General features: G+C 42.9%; 1 protein-coding gene across 1 annotated transcript in view; it reads right to left on the bottom strand.

Moving 5' to 3' along the window:
• LOC122550473 (uncharacterized) overlaps positions 1-13,192 on the bottom strand; it is a 278,599-nt gene extending 265,407 nt beyond the window's left edge. Inside the window, exon 1 of the mRNA XM_043691239.2 lies at positions 12,941-13,192. Within this exon, the coding sequence (XP_043547174.2) occupies positions 12,941-13,015 (75 nt within the window). The 5' untranslated portion in view covers positions 13,016-13,192. The remainder of the gene's footprint in view (positions 1-12,940) is intronic.
• Positions 13,193-13,747: the final 555 nt, after the last annotated feature.

Genomic DNA, 13,747 nt, shown 5'->3' with positions numbered 1-13,747 from the left:
TGTATATAAGAAATACACGTATATGACATTTGACCCCATACGTCTGCCTTGCTATTCAAGAAGATCATGTTGATCTTTCTCAGGACCAAAATCCTGTTTTGTGCCAGGCCTTCATAGCCCTCATCTCCTCGATAGTTCAGAATATATCTACCTGCTCTTTAAATGCTGTCAGTGAGTAGTCAAGTCCAGAGCTAGCAAAGGCATGAATGAGGTTTCAGCAGCAGAAGGTGGAAATAGTGGCCTTGGTCATGGTAAGGATATGTCAGAATCTTTTTGAATGTCATACCAAAGTTATGAACAGTCTGGTTCTGGTTAACGTACAAAGTGAGGGATAGAATCGGGAGCTGGAGAAAGGAGTTTGAAGTGGGGACTGAAGATTGTGGTTCAGATCTTCTGGTTTGCAGAGTGTCCGAGACAGGACTAATTCTGAAAGTGATCCCTCTGAATGAAATAAGGGATTCTTTAGAAGTCCCAATAAACTAACTCCATGGTAATTGTCCAGGAATTTGAATGTCCAATACATTCAACAAACAGGGGTTGGATGTTGGTATTCCTGTTATCAGAAAGAGGGATAATCATACAGTCTATTATCAAGAATGTGGAACAGAGCACTTGGAAAATATTAATAGGATTAAACGGTCTCCCAACCTGGATTTTCAAAAGGTAGAAGAATTATGTTTGACCAACCAACTGGAGGTTTTTGAGGATATAACAATAGACCAGAGTATATGCTGCAATTGGAATTTCTGGAATGTTTTATTGAAGAGTTTAGTGTTCAAAATTAAAGCCCACAAGATTAGAATAATACATTGGCATGAATTGAAGAATGTTTAGCAGTCAGAAAACAAAAAGTAGAATAAATTGGTCTTCTTCAGAGTGAAAAGAAGTGACAAATGGGGAACCACAAAGATCAAAATTTAGGTCCCAGTTGCTCTCAATATACATCAACGATTTGAAAGAAGGAATCAAATTTCTAAGATTTTTTTGACAATGACACAAAACTCAATGGGATTATGAAGAGCAGTGAGGATTTTCAGATATTTCAGGATAATTCCCAAATTGAGTAAAGTGGGCAAAAATGTAGTGGATGCTGTATATCGGAGTTCATGCAGTTTGAGAGGGAAAAGCCTAAATCAGATATAACGCTATTACAATTAAGTAAAGGTAACTACGAAGACATGAGAGAGGAGCTGGCCAGAGTTGATTGAAAGGGGGAGCCTAGCAGAGAAGACAGTAGAACAGCATTGGCAAGGGTTTCTGGGGGTAATTTGGAGGGATCACAGCAGAAATTCATCCTAAGGAAGAATTGGTATACTAAAGGGAATGATGAGACAATCAGAACTGACAAGGGAAGTCAGGGACAGCATAAAAGCAAAAGAAAAATCCAACAACGTGATGAAGGTTAATGAGAAGTCAGACCATTGGGAAACCTCGAAAGACCAGCATAGAATAACTAAAAAAAAGCAATAAGTGGGAAGAAGATGAAACATGAGAGTAAGCTAGCTAGCAACATAAAAGACAATTGCAAGAGTTTTTTTAGGATATCAAAAAGGTAAGAGAGAGACGCAAGTGGACACTGACTACTGGAGAATGGGGCTGGAGAACTAGTAATGGGGAATACAAAAATGGCGAAGGAACTGAATGGGTGCTTTGCATTAGTTTTCGCATTGGAAAACACCAGCAGCATACCAGAACTTCAAGAGAGTTAAGGGCATAGGTGAATATAATGGCTGTCACTAAGGAAAAGGTGCTGGGAGGCTAAAAGATCTGAAGGTGGATAAATCACCCATACCAGCTGGACTATACCTCTGGGTACTGAAGGAGATAGCTGAGGAGGTTGTAGATGCATTTGTGGTGATCTTTCAGGAATCAATGGATTTAGGGACGGTCCCAGAGGATGGCAAATGGGCTAATCTAAGAAGGGAGGGAGGCAGAAGACAGGAAACTCTCAACCAGTTAGCCTGACCTCGGTGGTTAAGAGTTTAGACACCGTTATTTAAGGATGAGATTGCAGAGTACTTGCAAATGCATGGTAAAATAAGGTGGAGTCAGCCAACTTCATCAAAGGAAGGTCATGCCTGACAAATCTGTTTGAATTCTTTGAGGAGGTAACGAGCAAGTTAGACAGAGGTGAGCCAGTGGCCATGACAAGGTGCCACACAGAAGGCCATTAATAAAGTAAGAGCTCATGATTTTATGGGCAAGGTATTGGCATGGATAGAGGATCGGCTGACTGGCAGAAGGCAGACAGTAGGGATAAAGGGATCTTTTTCAGGATGACAGTTAGTGACTTGTGGAGTTACACAGGGATCAGTGTTGGGACCATAATGATTGATGATATACATTAATTATGTGGACAAAGGAAGTGAGGGCATTGTTGCTAAGTTTGCAGATGTCACAAAGATAGACAAACAGATGGATAATGGGAGGCTGCAGAAGGATTTGGGCAATGAGATAGGAGAATGGATAAGTAAGTAGCAGATGGAATACAATATGGGAAAGTAGGATGTTAGGAGTGAGAATAGAGGCATACACTATTTTCTAAATGGGGAAGGTTTTCGAAATCTAAAGTACAAAGGGACACGTGAGTCCCTAGTTCAGAATTCTCTTAAGGTTAACATGCAGGTTCAGTTGGCAGTCAGGAAGCCAAATACAATGTTAACATTAACTTCAAGAGGGCTAGAATACAAGACCAGAGATGTACTGTTGAGGCTGTATAAAGCTCAGGTCAGACTGCATTTGAAATGTTGTGACCATTTTGGGTCCTGTATCTAAGGAAGGACGTGCTGGTGTAAAAGGGAGTCTGGAGGAGGTTTACAAGAATGATCCCAGGGATAAAGGGCTTGTCATATGAGCTGCAGTTGAGGATTAGATTAGATTCCCTACAGTGTGGAAATAGGCCCTTTGGCCCAACAAGCCCATACTGACCCTCTGAAGAGTAACCCACCCAGACCCATTCCCCTATCCTGTATTTATCCCTGACAAATGTGCCTAACACTATGGACAATTTAGCATGGCCAATTCACCTGACCTGGACATCTTTGAATTGTGGGAAGAGAGAATGTGCAAACTCCACAAAGACAGACAGTTGCCCAAGTCAGAAATCAAACCCAGGTCCCTGGAGCTGTGAGGTAGCAGTGCTAACCACTGAGCCACAGTGGGTCTGTACTCGATGGAATGTAGAAGGATGAGGATGGATCTGATTGAAAGTTACAGAATACTAAGGAGCCTGCATAGAGTGGATGTGGAGAAGATGTTTCCATTAGTTGGAGAGATTTGGACCCAAAGGCATAACCTCAGAGTGAAAGGATGAGCCTTTAGAACAAATATGAGGAGGAATTCCTTTAACCAGTGGATGGTGAATCTGTGGAACTCATTGCCGCAGCGGGCAATGGAGGCCAAGTTATTGAGTGCATTTAAGACAGAGATGGATAAGTTATTGATTTGTAAGTGGATCAAAGCTCATGGGAAGACGCCAAGAGAATTGGGTGGAGAAACATATCAGCAATGTTCGAATAGTGGAGCTGACTCAGTGGGCCAAATGGACTAATTCTGCTCCTGTGTCTTAAGGTCTTAACCCAGCCAAGTTTTACTAGATAGATCATGGTATGGCAGGCAAGTTTGTCATTCAAGGAGATATTAGGTCAATTAGACTTATATTCACTCGAACCAGAGAATGAAATGGGATCTCATTGAAATATATAAAGCTCTATCAGGACTGAATAAACTGAATGTAAGGATGAGGTTTCCCTTGTGTGTGCGAGTGCGTCTGTGTTTGGGGGGGGGGTGATGGTGGGTGCATGGGGTGTGGTGCTGACTAGAACAAGAGGACTCAGAGGACTTCAGGTACCCATCTAGGATTGAGAACGTGGAGAAATTTATTCAGTCAGGAAGATGGTGAACCTGAGAAATTTGCTGTGGAAGTGGAATTGCTGAATATATTGAAGAAAGAAATTGATCCCTGGAAACTAAAGATTTATGAAGAGCAAGCAGGAATGTGATGTTGGGACAGAGGATCAGCTTTGATCATATTGATGATAGATCAGGTTCAATTGGTCAAATCACCCACTGTAGTTTCTATTTTCTATGTTTCCACGTGCAACCTCCAATGTTATCCCATTGGTTAAAATTAATTAGAATAGTAAACAGTGATACTGAGGCAAAGTGCAAAGGGAACTTTTTACTCCTGGGAATCCAGTGAGAGTTTTCAGTGGCCCTCCAGCCTCACCAAGTTGCTAGTCCTGATTACTGCTTGCCTACTGTGCCAGCTCCTAAAATTATCTCATATCTAATCTGAATTGGAAGCTTTTTCCGACATCGATTGAAGTCATTATTGATTTTTGGTGACATTTTTGTCTGAGCTCAGTTATTGCTGGCATTTCTGGGGATTGTCTGTCTTTGCCTTTACCTCACAATGCTTTGCCGAACACTGCCCACTCTCACATTCACTGTCTCCATGACTCTCTCCAAATTTCTCTGACCCAAAGTAGTCTCTCACATTTTGTCTCATCTTTCCACTTTATCTGAATGTTTCTCTTTACAACTCCCTCTTTCCGCTCTATCTCTACCTGCCCTTCTCTCGCTCTACTAAGCTCATAAAACCACTGGCAGATTGCACTCTGTCTTTGTTAAGGTACCTCTAGGATGGATTGTGCAATGATTGTCTCGTGGTGCAGATCACATGACTACAGGAAGCTGGGACACACATTGGTCATGTATTGCACTTCCATCTCAAACATCCCATTTTCATACAATAAACACAAAAAATGATTGCATTACCATTTACAGTGCAAATTACCCACATAACTCACAAAGTGTACAACTGTTCTCATGCAATATCCGGGTATTCTGATCAGTCTCTCCACACAGTGTAAAAACAATGCTAATCTCCTGTTGCATGTGCATTGTTGTTGGCTGTTTGTTTTGGTGATGATGTGGAAGTGCCGGATTTGGACTGGGGTGGACAAAGTGGTCCTTCTCAAGGGCTGTGGGACATCCCTATGTCATCTATTTGTTGCTGCAGTAACTGATGTTGTTCCATTTCCTTTGCTGTAGTGCTGTGGAACTCTGGGTCTAAGCAGATATTGAGTTTACGGCTTCCTGGTTGATGGTCTGCAGTGAAAGATCAACTTCTCAAGTGAGGTATATGTGCCTGCAGTTACATTGATATAGTTGGTCAGTCATTTCCACCATGTTCCATCGAGCTGACAATTGCACCATGCAGTGTCCACGATACCACTTGGGCTGCTTTTGTGGACAGCCTTGATGATTTGTACCCTGATTGCTCGAGTTGAACATTGGACAGCCAATGGTTTGACAGTCTCGTCAAAATGACATTTGACTTCCTGCCAGTTCAGTCTGATTTTGTCCCACATCCCTATTACTACCTCTGACTTCACTGGCTGTTTTGCTGTTTCAAGTGTAGTTTGGGTGCATATGTCAGTAATCCTGGTACTATTCCAGACCCACAGCAATGTGGTTAATTTTCAACTGCCCTCTGGGAAATTAGGGTTAAATACCAGTCTGGCCTTAACTTTTATCCCCATGAATGAATAAAGGTTTTGGCTAAATTCCTTTGAAGGTTGTCATGACATATGAGATCTGAGAGCTTTATTTAAAATCCTTCGGCTTGATTCATACACTGAACTATTCAGGTTGTTTCATTGCGACCGTGCTGCTAAATTCGATTTGATTGGAGTTATCACTTCTTTCTTTTCCAACTCTTCTATCTTGTCCTTGAGGCTGCTTTGAGGGGCGGTTGGAATTATCTTCCATTGAAATGGACTTGGTCTTACATTCTCATCTAGTCTGAGGTGATATTCTGCAGGAAAGCATCCAAACCCTGCAAACACAGTGTGGTACTCCTTTCGGCTTTTTTCCATGGTCAATATGGTTGTGTGCTGTGACACTTGCAAAGCCTATTGGCAAGTTGAGCATTAGCAGTTCAAACTGTAAAGTAGCTGTGGATGAGAGGAGTAGCTTTTAGTCTTGCTATCCATTATCTGGAACTCCAAATCCTTGTTCTTGCTCTCGCATCGGGCTCTCAAAGTAAAGTCTCCTCTGACAGAGGGGTGATGCCACCATACAGCCTCCACCTTACTTTTGAGGGCTTCATTTCCAGTTTACCGTGTTGAGCCACTTCTCACAGGACGATGAAGGTCATGATTTTGCATGAAGCATCTGTTCTCCTCCTGCAGTCATCATTTCAACAGTCACAAACCATTAATCATCTATCAACCTGACTGAACTGACCAGTTGTATGCTGTAGAGTGGTTTGTCAGAATCACTGGCTAACAAATCTCGAGCATTCATCTGGACATGCTTGTCGCACTTCTTTCCAGCCAAACACTGGTTTACAAATTGATTTGACTTCTTGCACTGAGAATACTGCTTTTGCCAAATTGAACATGCCCTCTTTTTTTGTGTGATATTCTCTGCAGTATTTACATCCTGCTCATTGTCCATGGTCCTTTGGTTTCAGGCTGGAGTATCTATCAGCCAAACACTTCTGCAAGTTAATCATACTTCTCCTCTCTCAGTAGATGTACTCTCATTGCAGGATCTCTTATGACTAAGACAATCTTATCTTTAATGAAATCATCTTTTCATTGGACAAATTTATAGAATTCTGTGAGATGAGATAATGCAGTCACATGGTGATCAATAAACACTTTTTCACCTTGTGCCTCAATATTGAACACGTATTATTCGTAAATTATAGACAATAGACAATAATAGACAATAGACAATAGGTGCAGGAGTAGGCCATTCTGCCCTTCAAGCCTGCACCACCATTCATTATGATCATGGCTGATCATCCTCAATTAGTATCCTGTTCCTGCCTTATCTCCATAACCCTTGATTCCACTATCCTTGAGAGCTCTATCCAACTCTTTCTTAAACGAATCCAGAGACTGGGCCTCCACTGCCTTCTGGGGCAGAGCATTCCACACACCCACCACTCTCTGGGTGAAGAAGTTTCTCCTCATCTCTGTCCTAAATGGCCTACCCCTTATTTTTAAGCTGTGTCCTCTGGTTCGGAACTCACCCATCAGCGGAAACATGTTTCCTGCCTCCAGAGTGTCCAATCCTTTAATAATCTTATACGTCTCAAATCAGACCCCCTCTCAGTCTTCTAAACTCAAGGGTATACAAGCCCAGTCGCTCCAATCTTTCAGCATAAGATAGTCCCGCCATTCCAGGAATTCACCTCGTGAACCTATGCTGCACTCCCTCAATAGCCATAATGTCTTTCCTCAAATTTGGAGACCAGAACTGCACACAATATTCCAGGTGCGGTCTCACCAGGGCCCTGTACAGCTGCAGAAGAACCTCTTTGTTTCTATACTCAATCCCTCTTGTTATGAAGGCCAGCATGCTATTAGCCTTCTTCACTACCTGCTGTACCTGCATGCTTACCTTCATTGACTGGTGTACAAGGACACCCAGATCTCTTTGTACTGCCCCTTTACCTAACTTAACTCCATTTAGGTAGTAATCTGCCTTCCTGTGGATAACCATACATTTATCCACATTAAACTGCATCTGCCATGCATCTGTCCACTCACCTAATCTGTCCAAGTCACCCTGTAATCTCCTAACATCCTTCTCACATTTCACCCTGCCACCCAGCTTTGTATCATCAGCAAATTTGCTAATGTTACTATTAATACCATCTTCTATATCATTAATATATATTGTAAAAAGCTATCGATCCTAGCACTGATCCCTGCGGTACCCCACTGGTCACCGCCTGCTATTCACTTCTCTTTGTTTCCTGTCAGCTAACCAATTTTCAATCCAAGTCAGTACTTTGCCACGAATACCATGCGCCCTAATTTTGCTCACTAACCTCCTATGTGGGACTTTATCAAAGGCTTTCTGAAAGTCCAGGTACACTACATCCACTGGATCTCCCTTGTCCATCTTCAGAGTTACATCCTCAAAAAAATTCCAGAAGATTAGTCAAGCATGATTTCCCCTTCATAAATCCATGCTGACTCTGACCTATCCTGTTACTGCTATCCAGATGTGTCATAATTTCATCCTTTATAATTGACTCCAGCATCTTTCCCACCACTGAGGTCAGATTAACTGGTCTATAATTTCCTGCTTTCTCTCTCACTCCTTTCTTAAAAAGTGGTACAACATTAGCCACCCTCCAATCCGCAGGAACTAATCCTGAATCTATCGAACTCTGGAAAATAATCACCAACGCATCCAGGATTTCTAGAGCCGTCTCCTTCAGTATCCTGGGATGTCGACCATCAGGCCCCAGGGACTTATCAACCTTCAGACCTAACAGCCTCTCCAACACCAATTCCTGGCAAATATAAATTCCCTTCAGTTCAGGTCCTTCACTCGGTGCCTAAATCATAACTTCAAGGCTTTCGAAAGGCTTCTGTACTGTGTTTTGTTTTCTGTTCTTCAAGGGGATGTCAGATGGATCACACTTTGAAATAATATTTTTCCAGCAGTATTAAAAATGTAACTATTCTTAGATGGTCTGGCATGTTAATTAAATCTGTCACAAACTCATAGTTTTTCTATTTGCAATGACAGCACTGTCATTTCCCTTTCATATCGATTTTCATATCAACTTGTGCCAGTATAGGAAAATCTACAACCATTGTGAGTTACCAAGTGCTCTCAGCTGTGGCCTATTTCTTTGTTCCTTTTCTATGGCTTTCAGCTGTTCTGAATATTTCAGTATTCCTCTTTTAGTAGCTATACTTCTACGCAACCCTTCAACATTCCAGCTTTGCTCCATTCTGACACCATGTTAGGAGCTTGCAGGACAATAGTTTGGCTTATACTGTGCCTTATTGAGCTGGCTCTAAGCTTGATGTCTGCAATGATTTCCTCATGATGGGGATCAAATGATGACATTGGAAGCCAAGAGGTACATTAGTACAATGTTATGTTTCTCATTCAATAACTATCTTTGCACCTCCCTCTTTACCACACTTCCTCTTTACATCCTTCTCTATACCTCTTTACCTCTCTCACTTTCTGTCCATGCAGCTCTTTACCACTCTCTCTGTCTCCCTCCTTAACTCTTGCTATCTCAATTAAACCAAGTTAAAAAACACACAAGGGCACGTTATAGTCCAACAGGTTTATTTGGAAGTACTAGTTTTAGGAGCGCTGTTCCTTCATCAGGCGCTGCGCGATTTTTAACTTAGTCCACCCCAATCCAACACCGGCACCTCCACATCATCACTTAAACCAAACACCCTTCAAGTACAAAGTGGAAAATACAAAGATAGTGCATAGCCCCCAATCCCAAAGACTAGACTGCGAATATTCAAATAACTTTCTATGTCATAATATTCATAATAATCTATTCATAATAAAAACAGAAAGTTCCGGAGAAACTCAGCTGGTCTGGCAGCATCCGTGGAAAGCAAAACAGAATTAATGTTTCTAGTCTGAAATTACCTTCCACATTCCAAAAAAAAGTCAAAATATTAACTCCCATTTCTCTCTCCACAGATGCAGCCAGTCCTGATGCGTTTCTCGAGAACTTTGTTCTCATTTCAGGTTTTAAGCCTCCATGTTGCTTTTATGTTAGGCTAATCTGTTCAGTACTGTTGGGAGAAAGTGCAGTCTCAGTGCAAACTCAATCTTCATATGTTACATAACTGTGAAGAATCATTTCCACTTCAATTTACAAAAAAGGCAATATGGATTTTCCCTTTTGAAGTAAACATTGGTAAAATGTATTATTAAGAGAAGGTTTTGATGCATTTGTTCCATGGCTGTCTAATATTCCCTGTATGTGAGACACACTCACACCTACACACTCACTGTTTCACTACTAAAATCAACACATTTATGGTGCTAATGGAGTTAAACCATTTTCATTTAAATGCTCCCTTTAATGAAGTAAAACATCGCAAGGCACTTCAGAAGATTGTTATCAGACATGTACTCAGCCACTACTGTCCTTCCTGTACACTCATTACTGTATGGCCAAGGTTCATCCCAACTCCATTTACAGGTTCGCTGACAATACCACTGTTGTAGACCGGATATTAAACAATAACGAGACAGAACACAGGAATGAGATAGAATGCTTGGTGGTGCAAATGATAACAATCTCTCTCTCAGCATCAGCAAAACCAAAGAGCTGATCATCGACTTCAGGAAGCAAGGAGGAGGTCACGCTCTTTTCGACATCAATGGAGCTGAGGTGGATAAACTCAAGTTTCTAGGAGTGACGATTACCAATAAATCTGTCCTGGACAACACATGCAGATGTGACAATCAAGAAGGCATTAAAACTTCCTCAGGAGGCTAAGGAAATTCGGCATGGTCAGAAGGAACCTCACCAACTTGTAAAGATGCACCACAGAAAGCATTCTATCCGGGTGCATCACAGTTTGGGACGGCAACTGCTCTGCCCAGGATCACAAGAAACTACACAAAGTTGTGAACACTGCCCAGACCATCACACAAGCCAACCTTCCATCCATTGAGTCCATCTACACTTCTCGTTGCTATGGAAAGGCAGCCAACATCATCAAAGACCCCTCCCACCCTGGTCATAATGTCTGCCAACATCTTCTGTCAGGCAGAAAATACAAAAGCTTAAACACCAGGTTCAAGAACAGTTTCTTCCCTGCTGTTATTAAGCTGCTCTCTATTTTCAAACCTAATGTTGATCTTGGTTTTTCTATACCTCCTTTGCAGCCATCACTTTCTATTTCTCATGCTGTTTAATCACGCTATGATCTTTGTGCCTTTGTGTGCTGTGCTCTGCTGTACTGCACGCAGAACAAAACTTTTCACTGTACCAAGGTACATGTGACAATAATAATAAATGGAATCAAGTATCAAACTCAGCTTAACACCAAACTACATGAGGGTATATTAGGACAGGAGACCAAAGGTTTTTGCAAACAGGTAGGTTTTAAGGAGGGTATTATAGGAGAGAGCGGCTCAGGAAAGGAATTCTGGAACTTCTAATTCATTTTGTGTATCCTTAAAAATCACAGACTGAGTGATTTTAACAAGAGGACATGTGAATGCAAGGGAGGCATAAAAAAAATTAATGTCTCAATTTACTGTGTGAGGAAGAGGCACTCGCAGTGTTTGCTGCTGAACTTCCTTGTTCAGTCAGTACCTGATCGCCCGAGGGATGGTCCGAGCAGAGACCGGTGCCTCCTCCAAAGTCTCCTGGTAGAGATTATCACTGGCTGACCCTCTGAATGGAGTATCACAGGGAGCATGGAGATCCCATTCCACTGTGAAACTCCAAGGATTCACCCTCTATTCCTGCTGGATCCACAGGATTCATCCCCCTTAAAGAGCTAGTGACAGTAATGAGTCCATCAAAGGTACAAGAGATATGGTGTTTATAGAAGTACAGGTGATATACATAATGTTCAGCTCTAATCGTTAATGGACTTCAATCTGATACTATCAAAACAATATCTCCTTACCGTCCGTCTCCATTTTACACATCATTAACAAAGAAAGATAGAAACACTATAGAGAGTCAGCAAAGCAGGCTTCATTGCAAATTCCTGATTCCATCTGAATAACATCCATCAATTACAACAGGTGGCAGTCATCCACTGGGGCAGCCTCACACATGCCTGGCCTCCCTCCCAACAGCCCTTTGATCATCAGAGAGAGGCAGAACATCACATCGGTGAAGAAACAGTTTCAGTTCCTATTAAATAATGGAATTAGTAGCCAGGTACCAATACCATCCTGGTAATTTCCTGGCATTACACACACCTTTTACAACCTAGGTTTCCAAACCCAGTCACAAATGCATGAGCCATGACTGCCCATCCAAAGCACTGTCATCTCTTCTAACCCCACATCCCTCTGAGATCTCTACTAACTCTGGCCGCTTGTGTATTGAGTTTCCATCACTCCACCATTAGCAGTCATGGCTACAACGGCCTAAGCCCTTCAGGCTGGAATTCCCTCCCTATACCTTTTGACCTCCTCACTTTGCTCTCCTTAGCATGTCCCTCTCCCAGCCCTTCCTCTCTCTATTCTCCACTCCCACCCACCCCTGCCCTTAGGATACTCCTACAATCTACTTCATTGACCAAGCTTGAGGTCACATATTCAGTCATCCACTTCATGGCTTAGTGCCAGGTTTTGTTTTATAACTCCTTTGTAAAGTACCTTGGGCTGCTTTATGATGTTAACGTGCTGTGTAAATCACAAGTTATCATTGTCCAGCGAGGGACAGGACCTACTTTTACAGAGGGTCAAGATCAGCCAATATTAGTTATTATTGTTGTTTCTAATTATTTGTTTGCAATTAATTTATTATTTAGTATTATCATCAACATTATTTGCCCCCCTTTGGGACATCCCATTCCATAATGGGATGGTGGGATAGTCACATGGCCCTGCACCCAGGGAGACATTGTACCCAGTAGATGGGTAAATGTTTTATAATTTGACCGAGTACTTCATGCGTGCAGGGAAGGAGCAGCAGAACAGTGCAGGGCAGTAACTCAGTCCACCTCTTCCCCCATCCAAACCCCAATCTGCTCACACACATGCACACACGCGCACCATTCCTATACACTACTGGGAGCTCCCTGACAAAGACCCCACATGGAACAACAGCCAGAGGCACTGCAACTCAACAGAGAACAGTTTGAACTGTCCCTATCATTTGCAGTTAGGAATCCCAGTGCTGGAAGTGGACTGTTACTCAGTGATTAGTGAATTCTCGACAGGACCATCAGTGTCCTGAGTTATTCTGGCTCTCTGTGTTCTGCAGGCGGCTATTTAGTGATCACAGCCGTGAGATGAACTGGTTTCTGATAGCTGCCAATGTACTGGCACCCCAAAAGTTGCTGTTCCCCTTCCAAGGCGGTCAGCCTGAGGATCGGACGCTATTCGCTGGCATATCCCTCACATGAACACACCCAGCAGTATAACTTCAGTTAGTGCCACTCACCGCTGCCTCCAGGTTGTGTGTATGGATCAGGAGCAGGGACGCGACAAGCAGCCAGCGGGACAAGCAGAGAGACATGGTCTAAACTCTCCCAGAGTCTGCACTCAGCATTGGCCCTCCACAGCCGAGATGGAGATGGGATCTGGAGGCTCCCACCTCCTGTGGCTCCAACCTGCGGGTTCACTGCAGAAGGGTTGGAGTCTGAAGCTGTTCCTGAGTCAGTCGCACACAGATTTCCAGTGTCTGGGAAACTGCTCTCTACTCCCAGTTTTCACTACTCCCAGTTTACACTCCTCCCACTCTCTCTCTCCCTCTCTCTCTCCATCCAGTAACTCGAATCACAGATCAGAGGGGCTTCCAGTATGTTAACCCTTGAGGAACTTGTGCTGTTTTCGATATCCACTTCACAAGAGTTGTCACAGCCCCCCCCCCCCCCCCAGGTTTGCACTACTGACGCTGCTGTAGATTTGTTTGACAATGTACTGGATGCTCAGACAGGTTTCCTGGGACCAGTACACATCCCACAGTCAACACCACAAAAGACACACACACCCGGTCATTGCCGTCTTTGGTAACGCTGGGATCTTGCTGTTCCCAAATTGACAGTCACATTTCAAGCAAACAGCGACTCCGCTTCCAAGATTGAGGGTAAATTTGTTTTGGGGGCTTTTTCTGCTCAAGGAGAGTGGGACAGAAATGTAAAGATCTTTGTTGTTGGCAGTGGAACCAAAGGGTTAAGTCCCTGAGAACCGCTTTGAGCTACTGGATGGAGAGAGGGAGAGAGAGAGAGTGGGAGGAGTGTAAACTGGG

The sequence above is a fragment of the Chiloscyllium plagiosum genome, unplaced genomic scaffold (genome assembly GCF_037043375.1).
Source record: "Chiloscyllium plagiosum isolate Xiang-an unplaced genomic scaffold, Cpla_swu_hap1 HiC_scaffold_6, whole genome shotgun sequence".
Classification (NCBI taxonomy): Eukaryota; Metazoa; Chordata; class Chondrichthyes; order Orectolobiformes; family Hemiscylliidae; genus Chiloscyllium; species Chiloscyllium plagiosum.
Note: the sequence above shows the minus strand (reverse complement) of the source record. Positions and strands in the feature narration are given on the sequence as shown.